At 35.8% G+C, this 22,929-nt stretch overlaps 1 protein-coding gene across 1 annotated transcript in view; it reads left to right on the top strand.

Moving 5' to 3' along the window:
- The first annotated feature begins 2,179 nt into the window (after window positions 1–2,179).
- The window catches only part of NUBPL (nucleotide binding protein-like), a 29,769-nt gene continuing 9,019 nt past the window's right edge, over window positions 2,180–22,929 (top strand). The window contains exons 1-4 of the mRNA XM_010022516.1: window positions 2,180–2,267; window positions 13,574–13,659; window positions 18,712–18,832; window positions 22,433–22,515. Coding sequence (XP_010020818.1) covers window positions 2,210–2,267; window positions 13,574–13,659; window positions 18,712–18,832; window positions 22,433–22,515 — 348 coding nt within the window. The 5' untranslated portion in view covers window positions 2,180–2,209. The remainder of the gene's footprint in view (window positions 2,268–13,573; window positions 13,660–18,711; window positions 18,833–22,432; window positions 22,516–22,929) is intronic.

Below are 22,929 nucleotides of genomic sequence, written 5' to 3'. Positions count from 1 at the left end.
AGAATATGATTAGTGGACTTATAAATTTGGATTTAACAAAAGATGCCAGGATCAGCCTTTACGAAGAGACAGGGGAAAAAAGGTATTTTGAGTTAATTTACTTTTTAAAAAGTAAAACTCTCTATACAGTAGTGTTTCAAAATGGTTGTGATTACTGTGAAAGATATGATTTTGCATATTGAGATTTTTATGCAAGTAACTATTTATAGAGGATCTGTGGGTTTAGTTGCCAGTCTTTAAGGAACTCGACTCCTGTTGTAAACTACTGCTTTTTAACATCCCTAATTTGAGTTTGTCACCTTTATAATGGTTAATTTTTAATTAAGAAACACAGAAATTTAAAGTTCATGCCTTCGAGTGAGCCAAGTGACTTTCACGGGAAGAGGAGGCATTCACCAGCACTGGCATTTATCTTGCTTTATAACTAAGCAAGATAAAGAAAAACAAAGTAAAAACCAGATTTTATTTTTTTTTTAAGTAAACTGTCTTCTCTACCCTACATGTGCTTATATTTTAGCACATACATTTTTGCACATATATGTAATCTTTATTTGGGTTTACATAGTCTTAATATGATTATGAATGCCAATTACTTTTAGAAATCTGCTAGGTATATGTCATTTTTTGTTGACAAAATACAGATAGATAATATAAAATAACATAGTATAGATAATATAGATCAATATTAAATATGAAAAAGTGAAGTGCAGTGTTTGCTGTGGTTAACATAAGTAGCATTTCCTGTTTAGCAAGACTGTCTTTGGCACCATTTAGTGCTCCTGCAGCTTTCGTATAGAAAATGAGAAAGGGGAGGTGTGCCTGGGAGTCCCTAATTTAGATGTCTATTAGAATTTGCATCTAACCTTCCCCATCCACCTTCTCCCATAAGTGCTCTGAAATCTTCCATCTTCATCAGTTTGCCTTGAAAAATCCAATTTCTCACTGGAGAGCTGCACTGGGTTACTGATCTGGATTTCACATGGCTTGTGCTTCCCCAGAAGATCATCATCCGTGCAAGAACTGAATGAAAATGAATGAGTGTTTCCCTGTAGGGTCTAGCACTTCAGGAAAACAACTGGGGGACTGGAAAAATGTCAATTGTTTTTGCTGTTAAATTGACACTGATGGAATGTGTAAAATAAAAGAGAAAGTAAAATTCTCTTCTTTGGTATTGTCCTGTATTAAAGCAGCTCATACTGTTGTATCTTATATATCAGAAACATACTCTATTTGAACATACCCATTTGTGGGTCTTTATTTTTAATGCAGTTATGATTTTCCAAAAATTCTACAGTGCAGAGACAAAAGACTTAGTATATCTTGGCCTTATATTATACAGTGTAGGCCTAGGACCATTTCTGTTCTCATGAAGAGAACACTTATTGCAGTATACAGTGCTCTAAAGAGAGTTATTTGGCTCTCCTGGAAATCTTTCCTATGAAAGAAGGTAAAGAGTCATAGCATTCTCATACCTAATATCTTTAGCCTAATCTTTAATGGTCACTCTCATGCCTAGCAACCAGTATACTTTTTTTATTGTGTGATCTTATATATGTTGTAAGTTTGAATAATTATGTCTTGTGATTTTCGTTTAACAAATCTGTTGTGGGTTGGTTGTGTTTTTTGTTCCTCTTCCCCTCCAAGCTCTTTTTACTAGAAAAAAAATCATTATACATATCTCTACCTTTGTAACAACAAACCAGAAAAATTTTACTAAAGTTTTCTACGGAGTTTCAAAGAGATGTTAAGAAGCAAGCAAAATCGGTTTTGAATTAATGGAAACAATTTCTAAGCTGCATTGGTTGCACAAAACCTGGAGTTTTAGCCTGAATTTTACCTAACATTTGCTTCTAACCTGTGATTAAGCATCTGCAAAGTAAAAGTCTTAAATTAAGTTCTTGCTACTTTTTTTGGATGAAAGATTTCAATAAGGGATTATGCTCATAAACTTAATTAAGTTGTGCTCACAGTTTTGAGTGATCTGCAAATACTTCATGTCTTAGAAAAATGCCTTGGTCCTGTACTGAAAGTGTGACTAAATGGGCGTCTTTTGGGGTGTCCTTGGTTCGTTTGTCTTTTGCGTTACAGTAAACAAGGACTACAATAAAACATAAAGTGCCTTAAGTAAAAGCATTTCAAACCTCCAGTATGCATTTTTATTGTTGTCTTCTAGGTTGACTGGGGTCAGCTGGACTATTTAGTAATTGACATGCCACCTGGGACTGGAGATGTACAGCTGTCAGTTTCACAGAATATTCCAATCACAGGTACATGTCTTTCTTGACTGTTTTGGAGATTTGAAATTATTAAGTCTGGTAGCTTTAGAAAAATATTATTTTAAAATGCTGTTCAAAAATACTTTGAATTGTTTTGCTAACACACTAAGAAACTATTGTGTCAGTTGTGTGGTGATGAAAAATGCTATCAATGATTTTTAACATGTTAGCATTATGACTGTATTACTTTGTTTTAAACTAACTTGCAAAAAGATTGAGAAATATAGGAGTACTCTTGAGGGAAAGGCAGTCATGCCAAACACTGGCAAGGTTAGTAGTAGAAAATATTTTGTCTGTATCCACTGCATAGTAAAGCTAATAAAGCAGTTTGTCTTCATGATTGTTTTTTAATTGGAAGCTGACAGTGTAGTTAATGTACACCTTTCATTCAGATAAACTATGCAGCACTGTAATACGGTAATGCATTCTTTTTCTTCTTTTATTCTTATACTTTTTGTAGGGGATTTAAACTTCTTAATCTTGAGCTATGTAGGCTGCCCTCTGGAGTCAGAAATACTGCTTCTGAAAGAATGCTGAGCATCTCATGAGATGTAATGGTTTATTACCTGTCTGACATACTTCAACAGAAGCAGTTTGCAATAGCCAACTTAATCAGTGCTAGGAACTCAGTGGTAAGAGAGAAAAGCAATCCTTACAGTTCCAGGAATAATTCAGTAATTACTGTGGCTCTTCACCAGGAGGGTAGGGCAGTGCTAGAACATGTTACCCAAAGAGTCCATGAGATCTCTGTCCTTGACAGCTGTCCGGATTGTACTAGACAAAGCCCTGGCTGGCCCTGTCTGGTGTTACCTGTACATGACCTCCAGAGGCCTTTTCTAACCAGAAATTCTGTGATTCTGAGTTATTAAAGAATCAGTGGGACAGTTTGCTCCACTTTCTGGTGATAGCACAAAAATATGTTGGTACAAACCTAAAATGGGAGCATCTTTTGCTGTTCTTACTCTTTTCTGATTGTAGATTAGCTTGTGCACAGGCAAGCCCTCATTCCCCCTGATGCTCCTTTCTCTCTGCCCTTTGATGGCAGTAACGCACGGGATGAAGTCACTAAACACTAAATTTGTCAAACTATTTTACTTGCATGTAGAACTCTTACCAGGTTGCCTGATAACTTTAGTGAATAAAGAGTTGTATATCTCCAAAAGTTAATAGGATAGGATGGAAGAGTTAGCTATGGTTACAAATAGAAAGACTGGTAGGCATTATAGACATGCCCATATGTAAACACACTAAAGCTAATGGAATTTAGGATATACATCCCAGTTTCACAGCAAAACCATCACCACTGTTACAGCGCAGTGAAGTCTACAGGAATGAAAGGAGCCCTTAAACAACCAGGCGGCGCCTTGTTTCTTTTCCTTAACACTGTCATGTCTCATACATGGTAACCACAGTTGCTTATTTATCTACAAGCTAAAGCTTTTGGCAAATTGTTATAACTTAGTGCTAAGGCTGTGTGGTGGTATCTCATGATCTTCCATGATGCCAAGTTCAGAAAAACTTCACATTTGAGTTTTACATGTCAGAAGATTTAAGGCACATGCTAACTCAGCCATAACCCTGTTGCCCCAGAATTGTTAACAGCCATGGAAGGTTCTCTCTGCTGTCTGTGGTTGTGTTACGTGGTGGAAGGGAGCAGAACAGAGCTGTGATGAAGGATTTAATTTTTATTTTTTTTTTCCCATAAGAAGCAGAAGTGGAAGCTTCTAGTGCCTTAGCTTATCTGTGACCTGGAGCATATGACGTAAAGCAAACCATGACTCATGGCTTTTCTGACATTTTCTGTGCAAGTGTGCGCTTTTAGAACTTCCTAACTGAAGATAGGATTTTGATTTGAATTCTGAAATGGCTTCACATTGTCACCACAGTTGCTCAGTCAGCTTATTACTTCATCAATCCTAACTTCATAACATTAGGAGTGATAGTAGCACTTTAGATTTGTCTTTCACATTAGTTGGTTTTGTTGAGCATGTTGAGGTCAACTCTTCCAATTTAAAAAAAAAAGTGTACTGTGCTTTTGATGAAGACAAGCACAGCAGACAAGGCCTGGTAACTTCTATAATTCCCTGTATTCTTACTGGCTCAATGAATTTTAGTGACTTTCTGTTGTGTATTGTGGGTGTTTTCCATTGTCAGTGGAAGAGCTTCTTTTTGTGTGTTAGAGCTTGAACTGTGCTTTCTTCTTTTATTCTTGTTACTTGGTTTCTGTCTCTTTGACAGTCCATAGCCTTGTTTACCATGCTTTTATTTTCTTCACCTTGTTCCTTTCAGGGGTACGAAAGACAGTTTTACAAATTGCGATGATGATGTCTTTGGAGCAGTCTACAGAATTCTGCTGGTTTTGTGGGCTCCATCTTCATTTGCAATTCATGTTTCTAAGCTGTGTGTTCTCTTTTTTTTTTTTTTTGCAGAAAGTATTTGGTGTTTTGCCATTCTGTTCTGTCTCCAGTTTTCTTGTTCTTTCTTTCTCCTTTGATATTAGTGGCATAATTTCTTTCTTTTTACTCCTAGACAGCATGTGCATCTGAGTTACATTTTATTTAGAAGTGCATTATCTAGTTTGCATGAAAGTTGTACTTTGATTTGCATGCATGCTTATGTGAGATACAGTATTTGCATTATGGTTTCTTCATTATTTATCTGTGGCTTCGTAGGGATAGACAGTGTAGAAGATTTTTATTCTGCCTCTAAATAAATATACAAAACCTGCACACATGTTTTTGCCAGCCACTTAATGTTTTTTCTGTGAGTGTGAGAAAGAACACGGGTAAAGATGTTTTTGTTTAGGGGCAGCTTTGCCCAGATGGGGCATGAAAACCAGCAGCATTGCATTGCAATATCTGACAATAAGAGGACAGAGAGGATGTGTGAAATGGTATTGAGTTTTAATTTTAGAAGACTTTTTTTTTTACCCTGCATCACAGGTACCCTAACTTTCTTGAGTCAAAAAGAGATTAGAGCAATAACTAACGGATAGAAGCAAACATAACAAAATATGTTTCCAACCTAGTTGATTGTATGTCTTATAATTCTAGTTGTCATTAAAGAGAATATCAGTCTTGCTGGAGTGACAGTTTTGTGTGGGTACTTTTCCTTCTTTAAAGGAAGATGAAACAGGAAACTACCAAGACTTTCATTTTTTATTGTATTATTTTTAGTCACCTTACAAGGAGATGCATCTTATTTAGCATATTATTCTTTAATCATCTGTAGCTTTTCTCATGTTGTAGTCATTTCTCAACAGACTAGTAGATGAGAAATTACATAGTAGCTTGAAAATGTGATACATATTTCTGCTCAACCACCATTTCTCTCTTCAGATGCAAGTTGGCTTTCCAGGTATAAATCCACAGTCAGTCTGGAGAAAAAGGCTTTGTTTATGGTCTGTTCTTTCTTCATTAGTATTTAGTTCTATTTCTTCACTTCTACTTTGTTCCTCTGTTTAATCCTTAGCATAAGATGTGTAGAAGTAGGTTCTTTATCATGTATTGAACATGCATGCTTGGGAAAATTGAGGTGTCTTTAGATGTTTTTCAGCTGAAACAGGGGGGTTCAGATGACGTTACAATGTTTGATATCAAGATACAGTGTGAACTACAGATACTGTGAAGAGTAAGGCTTGTGGTTCTTTGCATTACCTAGTTGCTAAATTCAGAAATCTAAGTGTGTGTATTTATTTGATTTTTTAGGTAAAGGAACCATAAATCAAGTTAATAAAATCAGAGGTGGAGGATTAGCCTGCTAAAGATCTGGAGAGAAATTTATCATTTTCTCCCTTTAGAGTTTGAAGGCTGTGGGCAGCTGCAAGGGCATCTCTGTTGAGAGGTAGTCTTAGGGCCTTGCACACGTTTCTTCTTCATGGAGAAGCTGCATTGTGGGGGCTGACTATTAAATAAATTAGACTGTCTACTGACCCTTCTTTATTAATGTTGAAGTGAAGGCTATGTTAGTGAAGCATGACAGCTTGACAGCTCTAGAGACTGACACTCTGTCTCAATTGACAGAACCAACTCCAGGTTAATACTGGAATTGTTTCATTTGCTAAACTTTGTCATACCACTCTTTTCTTTGAATATCAAGATGCCATGGCAGTGAAAGCCATTAGAAATATACACCTGTCTAGTGGGAAACAAACTGAGACAACCAAATAATTTCACATCTTACTGAAAAATCTTAATAAATACAGCAGCAGGCATTGGCCTGAACTGTGTTTCTACAGGAGACCTAAAGGTGAAAGGCTTCATGTTTTATTTCAGTGTCTTAATTTTCCTACCTTTTGGAAATAGCTCTTTTTCCCCCACAAAACATGTATTATTATAACCTTATAATAATAAGCTCTAAAAAGTCTTTTAATAAGAATCAGGAAAGAATTTCTTCTAGTGAAGTGAAAGCAATGTGAATGCTAGTTTATGTTTCTCTCAAGTTCTGTAAAAGCAGAAGCACTGCCATTCCTAGTCCTACAGGGAATGACTTTTCGTCACCTTTTAGAATGGAGTCACCTATCTTACAGCAGTATGTAGATCTTAATTATCTCCTGAATGCCTTTTGCAGGTAAGGCTGAAATATTTGCCAAAGCAGTTTTTGTTACTTCAAATACGAATTTTCAAAGAATTGTGATTAAAAGGGTTTCTTTTGATGGCAGTGTTCTGACAGATAGGTTTAAATAAAAACAAAAAGCATATTTCGCTCTGTACTGATTAAGCATTAAGAGTCTAACTTCTGTTCAGACACGTCCATTGAAGAGGAAAGAGTAGAAGGATGCCACCAACTTGAAGACACTTGGCATTTTAAACTCTGAATGAAATGTGACATACCAAACTGGTGAACCAAACTATTTACTCATATTTATGTCAGTGTCACACAGACCAGGGTGTAGGCTTGTGCACCAGTATGTGGTATTTAGGACAGTTGGATCCTGCCTCAACATAAAATAATGTATAAGAACAGGAAATTCCAGGTGATGATTAGACTATCATTCAGAAATGAGCATTAAAAACAACAAAAAAGAGAATTTCAGATGAGATTTTAAAAACTAAAATATTGTTGGATAGTTTATAAAACTATGCAGGAATTGTTGTGGAAGAAAAATGTGATTAGTTAGATAAAGGTGTCTTTATAATCCCCTGGAATTGCGAGCTGAGTAGGTACAGTGCTATTCTCGTCTTTTCTGAAGAGAAATGATAAAAAAAACCCCAACCCAGTGCTGCAGTACAAATTGTGTGTAACATACAGTTAAAAAATTAGAGGTGTATCTGTATTCTGTCATTGCTCTTTGTGTAAGTGTCTGTTTGCCTCTTGTTGAATATTTCTTACTTTGATGCAAATCACACTTGCAAGGCATCTGATCTTCTTTCCCTTTAGTTTAACAGTAACATACAATGTTTCTCTCCATTTCTGAGCTTGCTTTCTTCTTTTGTGGAAGAGGTGCATAATTAGTTTCTACAGTAAATTTTTGAAGATACTTTATGGAAGTCATCTGGGTAATAGTAGATTTTACTTGATCTATTTTTCAATGGCAAATATTTGTAATATCAGATTTTTATGTATATTTACTCTTTCTTTCATGCTCTATTTTGATATTCTAAATAAATGCAGGAAAGGAAGGGCCGTAGGTTTAGAATAGATTAAAAAGCAAAAAAAAACCCACCACCCCAAGATCTTAGTCACACCAGTGGGGATTTTAAAATAGTTCTTTGTATTAATCCAAATATAATTTGTATGCTGAAGTAGTTTTGCTTCTGTTGTCAGAAAAAATCTAGCTGACAAATGCAAATTGTCATCTTGGTTATCTTAGCTTTGGACACTCCTGGTACTTCATTATGAAGTGTCAGACTCGGTAGACTCTGTAAACTTAATTTCAAGATCAAAATACAGTATGAATTTACACATTAATGCCTCACACTCTTCAGGATAAATTTAAATTTAACTCTTGGCTCATGGAGATTGATTTAAGACACACTACCTGTCAAAGCTGAAGTTACAGTATATTATGGGCAAGTTCTTTAGATTTTATCATTCCTAAAACCAGTTTGCAGGTACTGGGGGAAAAAAAGCTGTGAAGTATAGAGGCTTTGAAAACCGAGGTTCTGCAAGGTCTGGCAATAGTGGCTCAGTGTATGTTAAGTACTAGATTAGCTCCAGTTGCCTTGTGGGACTTTTTAGACCAATTATTCTGAATAGGAGGAATAAACGAGCATAGTGTTCTGCTGACAATTGCAAAAGATGAGAGAAATCCATACCACATTCTCTCCTTTTGCTATTTATTATGAGATAATAAATGTTTAAATCTGCCCCTTACCATTCCCACCTCTGGCGGGGGAAGGTGAATTGAGTGTGGTCTTTTTCCTGTAGTAGCATCACTCTTTTACTTCTCCTCTTTACATTGGGACCTCTCATTTAAGAAAAATTATATTCATTTGTCAAAAGAGACTGTTTGGACTTTTCTCTTGCCTAGTAAAATGCTCATTATAATCTGGACATGACTGGCAAATGCCCTTGAAAGCAGGAGGTGGAATGAAGTTGAGTGGAAAAATGCTAATTCAGATTAGCCAAGGAAAAGTGTAAAGTGGCAGAATGTCTGTGAGGGAGTTACTTTTTATTTAACGCCTATACTTTGCAAATAATGCTTGTTCACAGATGTTATTGCAAATGTTTTGAGTCTTTTCACTTCGCTAAATAAATATTGCATTGTAAATTGTATTAGTGTGACATTTTAACATAGTGAGAGTTGTCTTTCCACGTCTTTCCTCATGTGATCTAGTGTGAAATGGATGTTATAATACTTACTGATCAGTTAGATGAGGGCAGTTTAACTTCAGGGTGACAGCTTTATTCAGCTTGTGAGACTCCTTAGCTCAGTGGTTTCACTGACAGTTCCCTTTGCCAGGAGGAAGAAGCTTCTCTTAAGATTTATGTCCTCTTTTCATGTGGGCAAAGCGGTAGTGTCCCAGTCTCTAATTACACACTAGTTCGTGGGCAGAGGAGGATGTGTGGCTTTTGGAAACATACAGTGTCTGAGCAGTTGTTCAAAGTCTCCTCCAAGAAGAATGTAGCAAACAAACTGGAGGTGTAACAGCTAGGATCCTGCCTCTGGGACAGTTCTGAGCTGGGAATGTGTCTCATACCTTAAGGGCAAATCACACTAGTGGTTTTTAAGCTGCTAGTTGTAATGAGATATCACATACAAAAGCTATAGGAACCTCTTTACAAGGTTTATCCAAGGAGATGGACAATTTTTAAATGTTAATGTATCTGTAATAATTGCTAGCTGAAATCCTAGCAAAGACAGAAATCTTTGTTATTGCAAGATCTTTTTCTGCATTTTCAAGTACAGACTGAATCTGTAATTGCAAGCACAGTTTACATAAGAGGTAACAAGAAATTTAACAGAGGTGAGAGGGACTCTGAAGAGATCCACAATAGGAAGATTCAGATTCACTAAGCTATTAATAACTTGAAAGTCTTGCCTAGCAGTTTGAAATGGATATGGTGGAAAAGGTAACAAAAGTTGTAAAAAATCCATGAGTGGTGTGGTCTCAGGCCATCCACATCTGCACTGAGGCCTGCAAGAGTGTTTAGCACCTGTCAATCAGTAGATGCAATTATTAGAAAAATATAGGATATCCTTCTGTGTCTTCATTCTCCAGAATGGTGTTTGTCAGTCAGTTTGGTTAGTTACATCTCACTCTGCAGGTTTTGAGATGATATTATTTGCTAAGTTAATAAGATTCAGGGTTATAGAAGACACAGTGTAATACTTATGTTTGGAGGGGTTCTTAAGCTGTTTGGATGAGATGCATGAAGCCTGGTTCTGAAGTCTGCCTTTGAAGACACTGGAGGGAAAAAAACAGTTAGAGGGATGCTTTTCATCCTAAGGTAGACCTTCTAAACTGCTGCTTATGGGCTGCCTATTAGAACTGCCTATTTATTGCTTGGGTGGAAATTGACTATAGCTAAGGTTTGGCGAGATTCCACCTTACACCTTGTAACCCAGAGTATCTAATGCAAACCTTAATGATACAGTGAATATAGGTGATATTTACTGTTCACAGAAATTATGGGCTGTTTCAGCACTTGTAGTTTCCTGAACACCAGTCCACCAGAAAGATGAGTATCAATGTGCTGTGTAGGCACGCTTCTCTCTTACTGAGGATTAAGGAGCTGGGGTTAAAAAGGAAAAGCAAACATCAGTGTTACAGGCTGCTGTTAGTGCAGTTTCTATGTATTATGCATGCTATTATATAGTTAGCACAGTTTTTACTAATGCGACATGCATCAGCTTCTTTTGTCAACTAGAATATGGTGAAGTTACAGAAATAAATGGAATGCATGAATAAGTAGATATGTCAGTTAAACCTAAATGTGTTCAGCTTAGATATCCTTACTATGCTCAAGGCACAAAAATCACTGTTCTGCACACAGCTGCAAACAGAATTTGTAGTATGTTTTAATGTGCTATGTGATAGCATTATAGTTTCTGCAGTTTCCCTGTTCAATTTGTCAGCCTTTGTTTGCCTCATTCAGACAGAGGCTTGTGTAAACATTGCATGTATTGCTTCAAGAGACATACTGTGCATATGAATTCAGTCATATTTCACTACTTTATTGATCAAAATAAATTTTTACACTTTGATATCCCTGTTAACCATGTAGAGCCAAGATAGCAAAGAAAGTATGGGCTGTGTTCTTTCTTGCTCATCATTTAAATCACTTGCTGAATTAAACATAAGCAAACTTATCTTGTGAGGAGTGCACCATAAAAAGTCTCATTGCCCATATTCAGCTGCTAGTGAAGGAAATAATGCTGATAATAATTTGAATTCTTGAACTTCAGGTTGGGTTTGCTGGACTAGCAGTTGTACCAAAGAAAAAGAAAAGGTACTTATTTTAAAGGGCGTTGTGGTGTAAGTCAGCACAACTTGGCTGTGAATAAATTTTGTCTGTAATCCAGCTCAGAGTGAAAGGAAAATAGGAGAGGCACACCTATTACACCCTCAGCAGCAGCTTCTTGAGCATGTTGGCTTTCGTTCTGTGGAAGAAGACATGCAAGTTGTCCATGAGCGTAATTTTAACTCACGTATTTCAGAAGCCAGTTTCTCACACAGGGAGTTGGTGTTTGCGGCAGCCTAACCTCTGCAATGTGCCATTGGTTGGGTCTTTTTGGCATTTTAGCTTTTTCCCTTTGGGTGAGAATTTGTTAGTCAAAAAAATTTCTTGGATATGCTACTTGTGGTTCTAGTGGGTGTTTTCACTGTTCTTTATGCCATGACAATTACTGGATTCTTAAAAAAGAAAAAAACTTCAGTTTTGTCAACTGCATATTGGCTTCTGCCTGAAGATTGAGGGAATGCTGAGCCAGCATCTTCAGAGAGGAGCATAAACTTACATGTGGAAGAGCTAACATGAGTGTATACACATAAGACACAAATTTCCAAATTTGTTTGAAAAGAAAGCAGTAATAAGCATTTTTTCCAAGTATTGAAAAACTTTTGTTTTACAAATATGCAGAAACCCCTAGGACTCTGAGTCTCAATTGTTTATTTGTGGATTGTACTTTCAGGGTTGGGTGCGTTCATTTTGTGGAATTAGTCCTACGTTTCAGTGTTAGCTGCAAAGCATAACCATACACATAGTGAAAAAAGGAGCTAAGGTGACTTGCATGTAACTGAAGGGCTTCTGTGTTACTCTTCATGATGCTGTTGGAAAAAGGTTCACTTAGGAAAACCAGCAAATTACTTGAATGCCAGAGTTTTAGTGAACAATAGGGAAATTGCATTTGCTTAGTACATTGCATATGCAGTTCAGTTTTTGGACTTGTGTCTAATATTATGTAAGGCAGAGATTGGCAGCTTTTCAGGATCGAGGTGCCAGATTGTATTTTTCTCTCACAAATTAGAGGTTAACGCTGGTTGAAAACACTCAAACGCGCTGTCAGGCGGTGTTTGGAAACGGCTAGCTGTCAGGCAGGCAGGATGCCACCAGGCAGGCAGCGGATGGCGTGGGGCTGGTATGAGGGACCGGGCTCCCTGTCCCAGTGCTGCCACAGATGGGAGAGCTCTCGGCACATCAAGGCTCCTGGTGCTCTGGCCGATGCCAGCAATGCCAGTGTTGTGTGCTGCTGGAATCCTACACACTTCTTTGCCATGTGTGGTTGGGAACTGCAGGCCCAGTAAGAAACTCTGTCTCATGCATCTAAACTTGTCTGTTGTAATTGCCGTTAGTGTGAAGTTTGCCATAAATGTCTTATGTGAGGTTGGCTTAACATGGCTCTGCAGAGATGCTTTTGTAACAGATACTTTGGAGACTGGATGGTCACTGTGAAACCAGACCTAAATCAATTGGCCAGTAAAGTTCTCCTTTACATTGAATTTTTCTGAAATAGGGATGAGAATGAGCAGGTGCTTTATGCAAGTTTTGAGGAATTGAAACCCCTGAGCAATATGCAAACATGCTCTTTGTGAAGTGATGTGGCAATTATGTCTGTATTGGTTTTGCAGGCTGTATTTATCAAGAAGTGATACAGGGTAACATAGGATAGTAACCTATAGGCTTACTTTAGATTCTAATCTTTGACAAAGATTAGATTCTAGCTGTTTTATATGCTTGGGAGTACTCATTATCAGCAAGCCTGGAGCCATGTCTGAACAGCGAGCAGTACTTAACAGTTTTCGAACCTAGTGCAAGTGTGCATGAGTTCTCCTCCTGTTTTCTGGTATCATTCATACAAACCCACTGGTGGTGTGTCTAGTATAAGATGTTTCAAGACTGTGCCTGTCAGTGGTTGTAACAGAAAGAGTAGCAGATTCAGAAAGCAACAGTCTCATCACAGGCAGCTGCCTCTTGATTTTAGGACAAGGCTTATTGTTAAATCATAAACTTTCAAACATAGCTATTGAATGGGACAGCTACTGTGTATATTTTCCCAGAGTACCACCTTTGCAGCTTGTCAGCATATGGACCCTGTCTTCTGTTGTCTTCTATTAATGGTCGTATGACAGCTAGGTCAGTTTCCTCATTCAGAAAATATAAGTCGTTTCTACATAGAAAACTTATGATGAAAATATCAAAATTATTTCTGTCACTTTATATTTCTCATCATTTGTCAGTGATTTTGGTCATTGCGTAATAAAAAAAGGTAGCATCATTTTCATCCTTAAAAAAAAAAAAGGCATATAAATGTGTGCCAACTTGGAATCTGGTAGCATGTACTAGATAGTAAAACTATTTCAGTATAATTTATAATACACATTTTAATGGTATTTCATGTTTTCTTTTCCCAGGTGCTGTGATCATCTCCACTCCACAAGACGTGGCTTTACTGGATGCACACAAAGGAGCTGAAATGTTTCGAAAAGTTCACGTACCTGTAAGCCCCTATATTAAATATATCAGTAGATTGTGTCCCCAAAATGTAAAAAAACCCCTAAAATTAGTACTGCAGTAGGTCAACAAACCATTCAGGAATCACTTGGATTTCATAAATTCTTGTTTGAAAACTAGAGATTAGAATCCATCTTATATTTGTATCAGGAACTTGTTTTAACAGAAAGGAAAGAATGTCCTTAGGCAGAGGTTGTAATAGTACTTAATTTCTTTTAAGTCAGTTTGTTTAATCACCTGGAATGGATCAGGCTGCTGAACAGAGTATCTTATCAAGTACTGTGAGCTTTCCCATTATACTGTCTTACTATGTCCTCATTATGTGTTCTCTTCGGCACTGTCTGTGTTAGAGGTTAAAATCTAATATTTCTTGAAATGTGGAAAAATCTTATATTGCTTTATTTTAAGATGGAAATGTACGGTTTTGGAAGATATACCTATACCTAATTGTTACTTTACCATTTGAAGGGCTCCATGACTATCATGACAAGCAGAAGGCTGTCTGTATCACTTTCTTTTCATGAGCCTTGTAGCTTGTATGGTAGCTTTCTTGTTTGGAAAATGCAAAATTTAAAATATCTACACTATTCATATAGATTAAGAGAAAATATTAAGCGGGGTGGCATCTTTGACTTGGTATTTTCTATGTGTGCTACAAGTTGCTAAGTAACTGAGTGTTATACTCTGGAGTATGCTCATGAAGCGATTCAGTTTTCATTTGAAATGTGCAGTTGATGAGAAAATATAAACTGAAATATGTTTCAGTATCTTTAACAGTAAAGAAAAAAAGCCATGTAGTACTTCTTTCGTATCTGTATGAAGGTTACTTCTACTCTTTATTGAGAGCAAATTTCTTCTATAGCTCATGCTTTGTTAATTTAAAAAATGCGAAAGAAATCTTGAAGTGGCTGTTTCTAGGTTGTGATTTTTTTCTTTTTTGGTTGTTGTTGTTTTGTTTTGTTTTTAGGGTTTTGTTTTGGTTTGTGGGGTGGGGTTTTTTTGGTTTTCTGTAGTTTATAAAATAGCTTAACAAAAGAAATGCATTGATAAATTCCTTATTGTAGCTATTCCTTAAGCATATTTGCACCGAAATGAAACTACAGTAGCATTTATCATTTGCTGCTAGAAGAAAAACAAATATATATAACAGAAGAAAAACATAAAGTGTTTTGTTTTCATTTTATGTTTGGGTTTGCTAAAATCATGCAAAATTTTAGCATGCTAACCTGAACAGAAATAAAACTGTCTTCAGGTTACTATTTTGCTGGATTTGCCTTTCTATTTAATGAGAAATTACCAAGATTTCTTTCTAAGTCTGGTTAGTTCAATGTTCTTAGAAGGGAATGGCCTCTATGAAAATTATGCATTCTAGGATAGGCTTGGCTGTTATTAATGACTAATGGTAGCTAAGGTATTAAATATGGTGTATTTTGATCTGCTGGTATTTTCAGATCGTTCTAAATGAAATGAAAGGCATAGCGAAGCTGTTGTGACAGATGCTGAGTGCACTTCAGCCAGTCATCAGGTCTTACCTTTTTCATGGTGCTGCTTCATTTTATTTTAACCTTATATGTGCATCAGTACAGATCTATCATTTACTCCAGTATAAAGCAGTCCCTGCCTACTTATTACAGTTCTAAATGTCAACAAAATCTGAGAATCTAAAGAAAATTCAGTTACGTCACTTGTAATGGACAACTTCAAACCTGAGGTTTACATCAAAGAAGGTGGAATCTGTGGGACTGTGCTAAAAGTGCGTATCCTGATTGTATAATTGACTGATCTTTAAAATCTTTAATCTTTAAAAAGTGCTTGCAAGGAGTCTACTTTTCAAAGAAGCAGAAAGTCTATAGGTTGCTGAGTTTTGAGTCTTTGAATAGGCTTGCTTATATTTAATGAACGGGAGTCTTTTCCTTGTACATACAGGTATACATACACCATCTTCCCCTCAGCCCTGAGTCTGAAATGACATGTAGTATTATCACAGTCAGATCACAGTTGTTAACAGTATTTCTCCTTTACTGCATTGAAATGTTGAACAACTGAAGGAACTGATGAAAAGCTGGCAATGAGAGTCAGTGTTAGAACCAGGATTACAATGCAAAAATCTCATTTTCAGTCTTAGGACATAGTCATCAGAAGAGGAATGCCATCTCTTGTGCAGTGGAGCACACCTGGTAGGGAAGGAGTTTGCAAAGTGATGCTGACTTCTATCACAACAAGTTTCAAGATTCTTTCCCATTATGTGAGTTTGCCCATCGTTTTTGTGCATCCCAAAGGCTTGCTCTGCGCAGGTGACAAAACCAGAAAAGTGAATAACTTTGAGTATTTAGGAAAAAGTTGCCTATTTTCACCTGTTGAAATTGAGTTCAGTTCAGTATGATTTATCCTATCAATCATAATCCCAAAAGAAAAGGATGGGCATATAGTTAAATCTGCAACTTTTCTGGTAGTTTCCTGGAACTGGAAGGTTATGTTGTGGATTTCACAGGCTTCAAAAAAACTGCTTATGTAAACTAAGCTATGTATTTCCTTCTAAGATGTATTAAAATTGATTATTTGTCTGTGTACTTAGAGGTATTTCTGTAGCAACCAGAGTACCAGCCAAGATTATGGCTTTATACTGGGAGTGGATGCTAGAGCCAAAAGTTGCTCATTATAAGATGAAAGGCAGGAAGACATAAATACTATTGTGCGTCTTTACTTGAAGTACTAAAATATCAAGTTTCTGACTGATGATTACTTAGGAAGTTGATGTGGAACTGTAACTCTGATCACTTCAGCCCCTGTCAGGTTGGAGTCGGACCTCAGCGCTGTCCGTCCTCAAGTACAGTGTAAGACTTAATTGGGTTTCTCAGGAGTTGTCTCCTTGAGTAAAGACAGAGGGCTTTTATTTTCTCATTGTATTTGCTGTAACTTAGAAGGTAGCCTCTTTGGATTTTGGTGTGATTTGTTGTAACCAGTTTAGTTGAACATAAGATACATGTAAACATTCAGAAACTGTGTGTGCACATTATTTATAATGAAAGGTTTCTTCTTTTCCTGGTGTTTCTTGATAGATGTCTCTTCACCATTTAAAATAATGATTCAACTAAATGAAATTCAGTTCCATGTATTGTAACTATCCTCTCCTCTGCTTCCATAGTTTAGCTCCTGTTTGGGGTGCATCTCATCATACTAGTTTTCATGTCATTACTGAGCCAAGTTTGCTGAGAGATGTACAGGGAAAGAAACTCACTATGGACTAAAATAAGATTCACACATTCTTGTGGGATAGTTTGTGTAGACATGAACAGCTGCTTTGAAGCTATTCCAGATCGGTTATTTGAGCAGGGAAATGAGAGTTATTACTGACTTTATTAGCAAGACCTATTACTTTGTCTGTAGATTTAAAAGCTCCGGAGATCCTAGTGAACTCTCTTCCTTCCGTAAATATATCTGCAGAAATATGTGTGTTAAAAATACACTTCAGCACTAAAGTTGTGTAGAGAGCTTTTTTTACCTGCCCTGCACCTTGTACCCTTGGCTGTGTAGTATTTCCTGTCTGTTAGTTTAAGAACTGTATGAGAAAATTACTTGTAATAACATCCCAGTAAATAGAAATATGTTCCTCTTGCTCCTCTGGCAGTCCCACAGAGTAGAAAATGGGGAAAGTTGTGGTGTTAAATTGAAAGTAGGTAATCTTTATTGTTCTTACTGTTTCTTAAAATGTTCCTTGCTTTAAACCTTCTGAAAGTTTTACATAAGTAAAGGAAGACTTCTTAGAAATGCACTAATGGTGGTAACAAAAAAACACGTGATCGTATTTTGATCATTTTTAGCTTGTATCTAAGGAAATTTTTAGTAAGATATTGAAAGTAACATACTTGTTTATTTTTGGGTTTGCTGCCAAAAGTTGCACATTCAGTCTTAATTAAATAACAATATTTGTTGTTTGCATTGGACACTGGTATATCCTTTTAGATATGCTTTATTAGCATAGTGGATATGTTACTCTTCTAATATACAGGCCAGCTTGTTCAAGCACAAAACTAGAATGCTCAGGGAAATTTAAAAGTTACAAAGTAAGTATCAGCTTTTTGTTCTTGGAAATATATATTCATATTTTTAAAACTTGGCTATAGTGTGTTTGACATATCTAGATAACATAAATCTTCAAGTGTAATATTGTATCATGGAGCCTTGTAAAGCAGGTCTTCTGTTGATTAGCAGATGGGTAGAAACTTTTACCCTGTAGTGCTTGAATGCTGTTTTCATCATTTTGAGAAATCCTGCTCTGGCTCAATAAACGGTTTTGGTTACTAGGTGAATTAAATGAGATCAATGCTATCATTATCATTATTGTACATTTAAAAGAAGATTTTTGTGTGCATGATTTGGCAAATTTTCTTTGGACATATTTTGCAAGGATGATGTTGAACACCTGGCATCAACAGAAAGGTACCTAATACATGTGAATTAGATTTTTATGCTGTGCTTTTTGCCGCTTAGTTTCACATAATTATTTCTTTTGTTTGATCTTTAAAATGTGTTTCTGCTCTTCAGAACAATAACAAATCTGGCTCTTTTTGTAATGAATAACTTGCAAAAACATCTTAAAAGCATGTCTGATTGTGTCATTTCTTGTAATGGTATGTTTTTATTTTGTGTTTCCTGAAACTGCAAATTACAAAGCTATAAAATACAACTTGAAAATTCATTCAGTATTCAGAGCTCAGAAATGAAACACTGACAGGGAGAGTTCTTGGAAAGATAAATCTGTGTAAGAGGTACTTTTTGTTAGAAATAAGTTTGTTCATCTTTGAGAGGTATAAATGTGAAAACTTGAGATAATAAAGAAATGGTAGTGCAACTGAGATGACTAAGAATAGTTGATAATGATGTTAATGCATCTGATTATATATATTTAGCATATATGTACTAGTTCTCATCATAAATGAGTCAGTTCATTGTTGATAACCTCTTCCTTATTGTCAGACATAAGTAATTGAAATGCCGATGCTTGAATCCCAGGTTTGCACATTCCTTTCTTTAACAGGTTTTAGGACTGATTCAAAATATGAGTGTTTTCCAATGTCCCAAGTGTAAGCATGAGACGCACATTTTTGGAACTGATGGTGTAAGAGATCTAGCAAAAACCCTTGGATTGGATATTTTAGGTGAGAATACAGATACAGTTTTATTTTTGAATAAAAAAATACTTGTGTGCATGTGGGAAGCATTAACTAAGATGTGTAACTGCATAATCCTAGTTTACCTGAAATTCACTATGTTCTTGATCATACAGCAATTTCTACCAATAACGAAAATTTCTATTTGGTCTTGTAAAACAGACCTAAACTCTGTCTGTTAATGTCAGTAGAATTTTTTTCATGTATTTCATTGAAATGAAATGAGTCGTTACATATTGAAATAAATATGGTAATTTGAAATGCAGTCCCTCGAAAGTAGTGAGTTTTCTGCCCATATGAAGATATCTTGACTCTTGTATGGAAGCAAGCAGACTGTAATGATTGTATTTAAGTGTTGAGATTAAAAGAATACGCTGAAGTGCAAAACGTTGTTTCAAAAGAATATTTATCTTTATTGAAAACAAGAATTAGCCATGATTAAACAATCTGGCATGCCTGTAAGCTAAAATACACATTGATCTTTAAAATAAGCATTGCTATTTTAAAAAGGCATATTTCAACCTGTGCTGTCAGTAAAAAAATCACAGAATGTAACATAGCATAATTAAGTTGGTAAATGGGATAATTGCATGTGCTAATGATGTGTTTCCATGTATTACTCTAATTATCTCAATGATTTTCCATAGCTAATTCATTAAAAAGAACCAGGAAGCTCACTTAGGAAAATCAACACAGAAACATCAAGGTCTGACATAAAGTTAAGATAGCAAGGCAACACATAATTAAAGACCTGCTTTTGGGCTATCTCTTAGTTTTCTGAATATATAATGAAGTGTCCCAGGGGGACTTCTGCAGCCCTGGTTTATGTGGATGGATACAAATCCTCTTCAAGCCATTGAATCAAACATGCATTTAGATACACAGGCACAAATCATGTACCATGCCAATGGTCCCATAGATGGTTTTTGTTATTCCCTAAGAGGCCAGAACTGATTGTGATTGCATTTAATTAGGAGTGATGTGAGAGATTTACGGGTTTAGTGGGGATGGATGAGATCTATGAAGAAAAATAGAGTGAAGTTTACTTTCAAACTGTTAATGAAAGAATAATACCCCAAGGGTTAAATTTAGAATTATGGTACTTGATCTGATTAGTATTCTCCTCCTTCCAGGGATAACCATTACATAGTATGGTATTATAAGAATTTCTGCGTACAGATTTTACATTAATCTGTCCGAAGTGAAAGTTTTTTCCCAATGTTATTTGAATTCTGCCCGAAACACTGAAGAACTTATTTTTATATGTATATAATAAATGTATGTATTTAAAATTAGTACTGCTAAATTTTTAATTCTCTAAATTTATTTTGCACCTGTGGCTGTTCTGTTTGTTCAACTAAGCACCTAGTCCTTTTGTGAGAACTGACAAGGTTTTACTTTCCATGATAACATCTGACAAACTCCTCAAGCTAATAATGTGCAGAATAGAAAAGTATTTTCCTTTTATTTGCTCAGAATTGGCTGCCTTTAATATTACTGTATACCTCCTTTGGTTTTTGTTTATGACAGAAGACAATTACCATTTGACAGTGAACCTTTTTACATAGTTCATTGTTTCACATACTTTTGATTGTCTTGTCTTTTTATTGTTATCTAAAGGAAAGCGTGCCAAACTTTGTAAGAAAGACTGTGCTGCTGATTATTTCTCTCCCTGTCTCTGAAATACCCGTATTCAGCTTTATTTTAGTTTGGTGACAGTAACTGTCACCATAAAGCTATACCATTAATATACATAATATTAAGATAATTTCTGTACACTCCATCTTGACCTTGGCACTTCCTAACTTTTTAAACTGCATCTGCTAATAGAACCAGCAACAGTGCCTCCCAGATTTCTAATATTCTTTTAGTTTTTACTTCCTACAGTAAATTCAGATTATTCTCAGCACTTACCCTTTTACTGCAGCCAGCAATAATTCTTAGTATCAGAAAAAGGTACAGTGGCATGTTCTCATCATGTTCTGTAGTGAATAGTGCAAAAACTTCTGACTTGCACTTTTGCTCATACAAATTCTGTTACATTCATGTAGTACCAGCACATCTTTGTAAGTTCTCTTTGTAATTCTCTGAGCTTGTTATTAAGCTGATAGTGAAGAAGTATTTTTTTCATGAACAAAACATTCTTGGGGAAAAAAGCCAAGATTAGGCGCTGCATGAAATAATGGTACGAACTAACTTCTGGGAGATTTACAAAGTTTCTGTTATTCTATTAAGAATGTCTAACGTTAAAAAAGCCCAACAAACAAACAAAACCAAACCAAAACACAAAAAACCCCTCAAGGACAATTTTTAAAGGACCCCCTAAATATATTTTGTAATGAATAAATGAACAGACTTCTGTGCTTTATGTCTGAAGAAATTAATTCATGACTGAAACAAGTAAGAAACAAATTTGAGGGAAATGGACTGTAATGATCATATTACAAGTCAAGATAACAAATTTTTCAAAGATTCAGCTCCCTAATGGAGCTACAGCTTTTGTGTTTGCTATTTGTTAGGTCTTTTGTTTGTATTACTGCTTGCTTTCAGGGTGATTTTTTGTGTGGTTTTTTTTTTTTTTTTTTTTTTAAATCTCTTAAGCTGTGTCAATCTTCTTTCATATATTTTTTTTTTAATGTTTAATTTTTAGTGTTTCTTTTTCGGACTACTTTGAACTTCAGTGATTTACACTGGCTTTGGTTTGGGTTAAATAAATGTTGCTAAGTATATGATTAAACAGATACAGTTTCTGAGACCAGTGGAGATTGAACTAAGGTAGGTTGTTCTGTTTGCATCTAAAATGTAGTTCTATCTTCCATTAAAGAAAAGTTGGTCTTCAGGTTACTCCATAATTATCTATGTAGCAATGAACTAAACATGGAAATTCCAAGTTTTCTGTAGTGCTGAAAAACTATTTCAGAAAGTATGCTTCAGAGTGGAATAGGGCTGCTAATTGATTCTCCATTAGAGTGTTCCTTTCCTCTCTGACAGTTTCCTGCTTGTTATAAAAGCAGAATAGAAAGAAGATTTCTGTTGGAAAGAAGAATGAACTGAATAGTTGTCTACCTTTTAACTGGATCCAAAGCCTAATAAGGACAATAACAAATGCTATTATTTCAAAATTAAGTATTCAAAAAAGTATTTGAATAGTGATTAGAATCTTAAAACAGCACTGGAAAGAATATACAATGGAGGAGATAGATAGGCAACAGTAAGATGCATGCTAAGCATTTACCTACCACTCATACAATCTTTTTTATATATGCAAAATAATTTGTATCCCAGCCTGTGTTTTTCTGTTTATTCCATCAAAAAAGCAAGCCAGCTTTGTAATAAATGACTGCAAAGTATGGTCCGTCCTATTCAGAGAATAAAAGACACAGAATATGTTTGGCATTAATCATTATGGATGTACAGAAATTGTACTGCAGCCAATTTTCATTTTAAATGCTAATGTTTTGAGCTTAAGTAATTCAAAGACTATACCAAACAGGAATTTGATTTCAAGTTGCTTCAGGGCATATTTTAATGAAACATTTAAGAAATATTAGGTATTCACATATGTGTATCTTGGTATTTTTGATACAGGAGACATTCCACTGCATGTTAATATACGGGAGACGTGTGATTCAGGACAGCCTGTTGTGATCTCACAGCCCCAGAGTGATGCGGTAAGTTTGGTGCACTGCACTTAAAATAGCAAAAAGCCCTCCTGCAAAAGTGGTTAATTGAGAATGCTTCTTCTAATTACTGTTTTAAAAGAAACATGTATCTGAATGTAACTTAGGGAAATAAAGTGAAAGAGGGGTAGTATCAGCAAGTAATTCAAACCCTTCACTTTAGAATGCTGGTCGTTCGTTCTGCTTCTTTGGGTTTGGTTTTGTTTAATTAGTCTGAATTATTCAAAATAGTGAAGATTTGATCCAGGTTCTGGTGTGCCGAGAAGAGGAAGGTCAGTGTCAAGACTCATGAGAACTTGCAGCTAATGTAGGTCCTCTAAAAGTGTCAGTTGAGCCTTCGGTAGTTGAGCCTGGAAACTGTCAAAGGGTCCTCCAAAGATGTTTGGAACAAAACCTGTGTATTGT

This window comes from Nestor notabilis, unplaced genomic scaffold, assembly GCF_000696875.1.
Source record: "Nestor notabilis isolate BGI_N333 unplaced genomic scaffold, ASM69687v1 scaffold32679, whole genome shotgun sequence".
Lineage (NCBI taxonomy): Eukaryota > Metazoa > Chordata > Aves > Psittaciformes > Psittacidae > Nestor > Nestor notabilis.
Note: the sequence above shows the minus strand (reverse complement) of the source record. Positions and strands in the feature narration are given on the sequence as shown.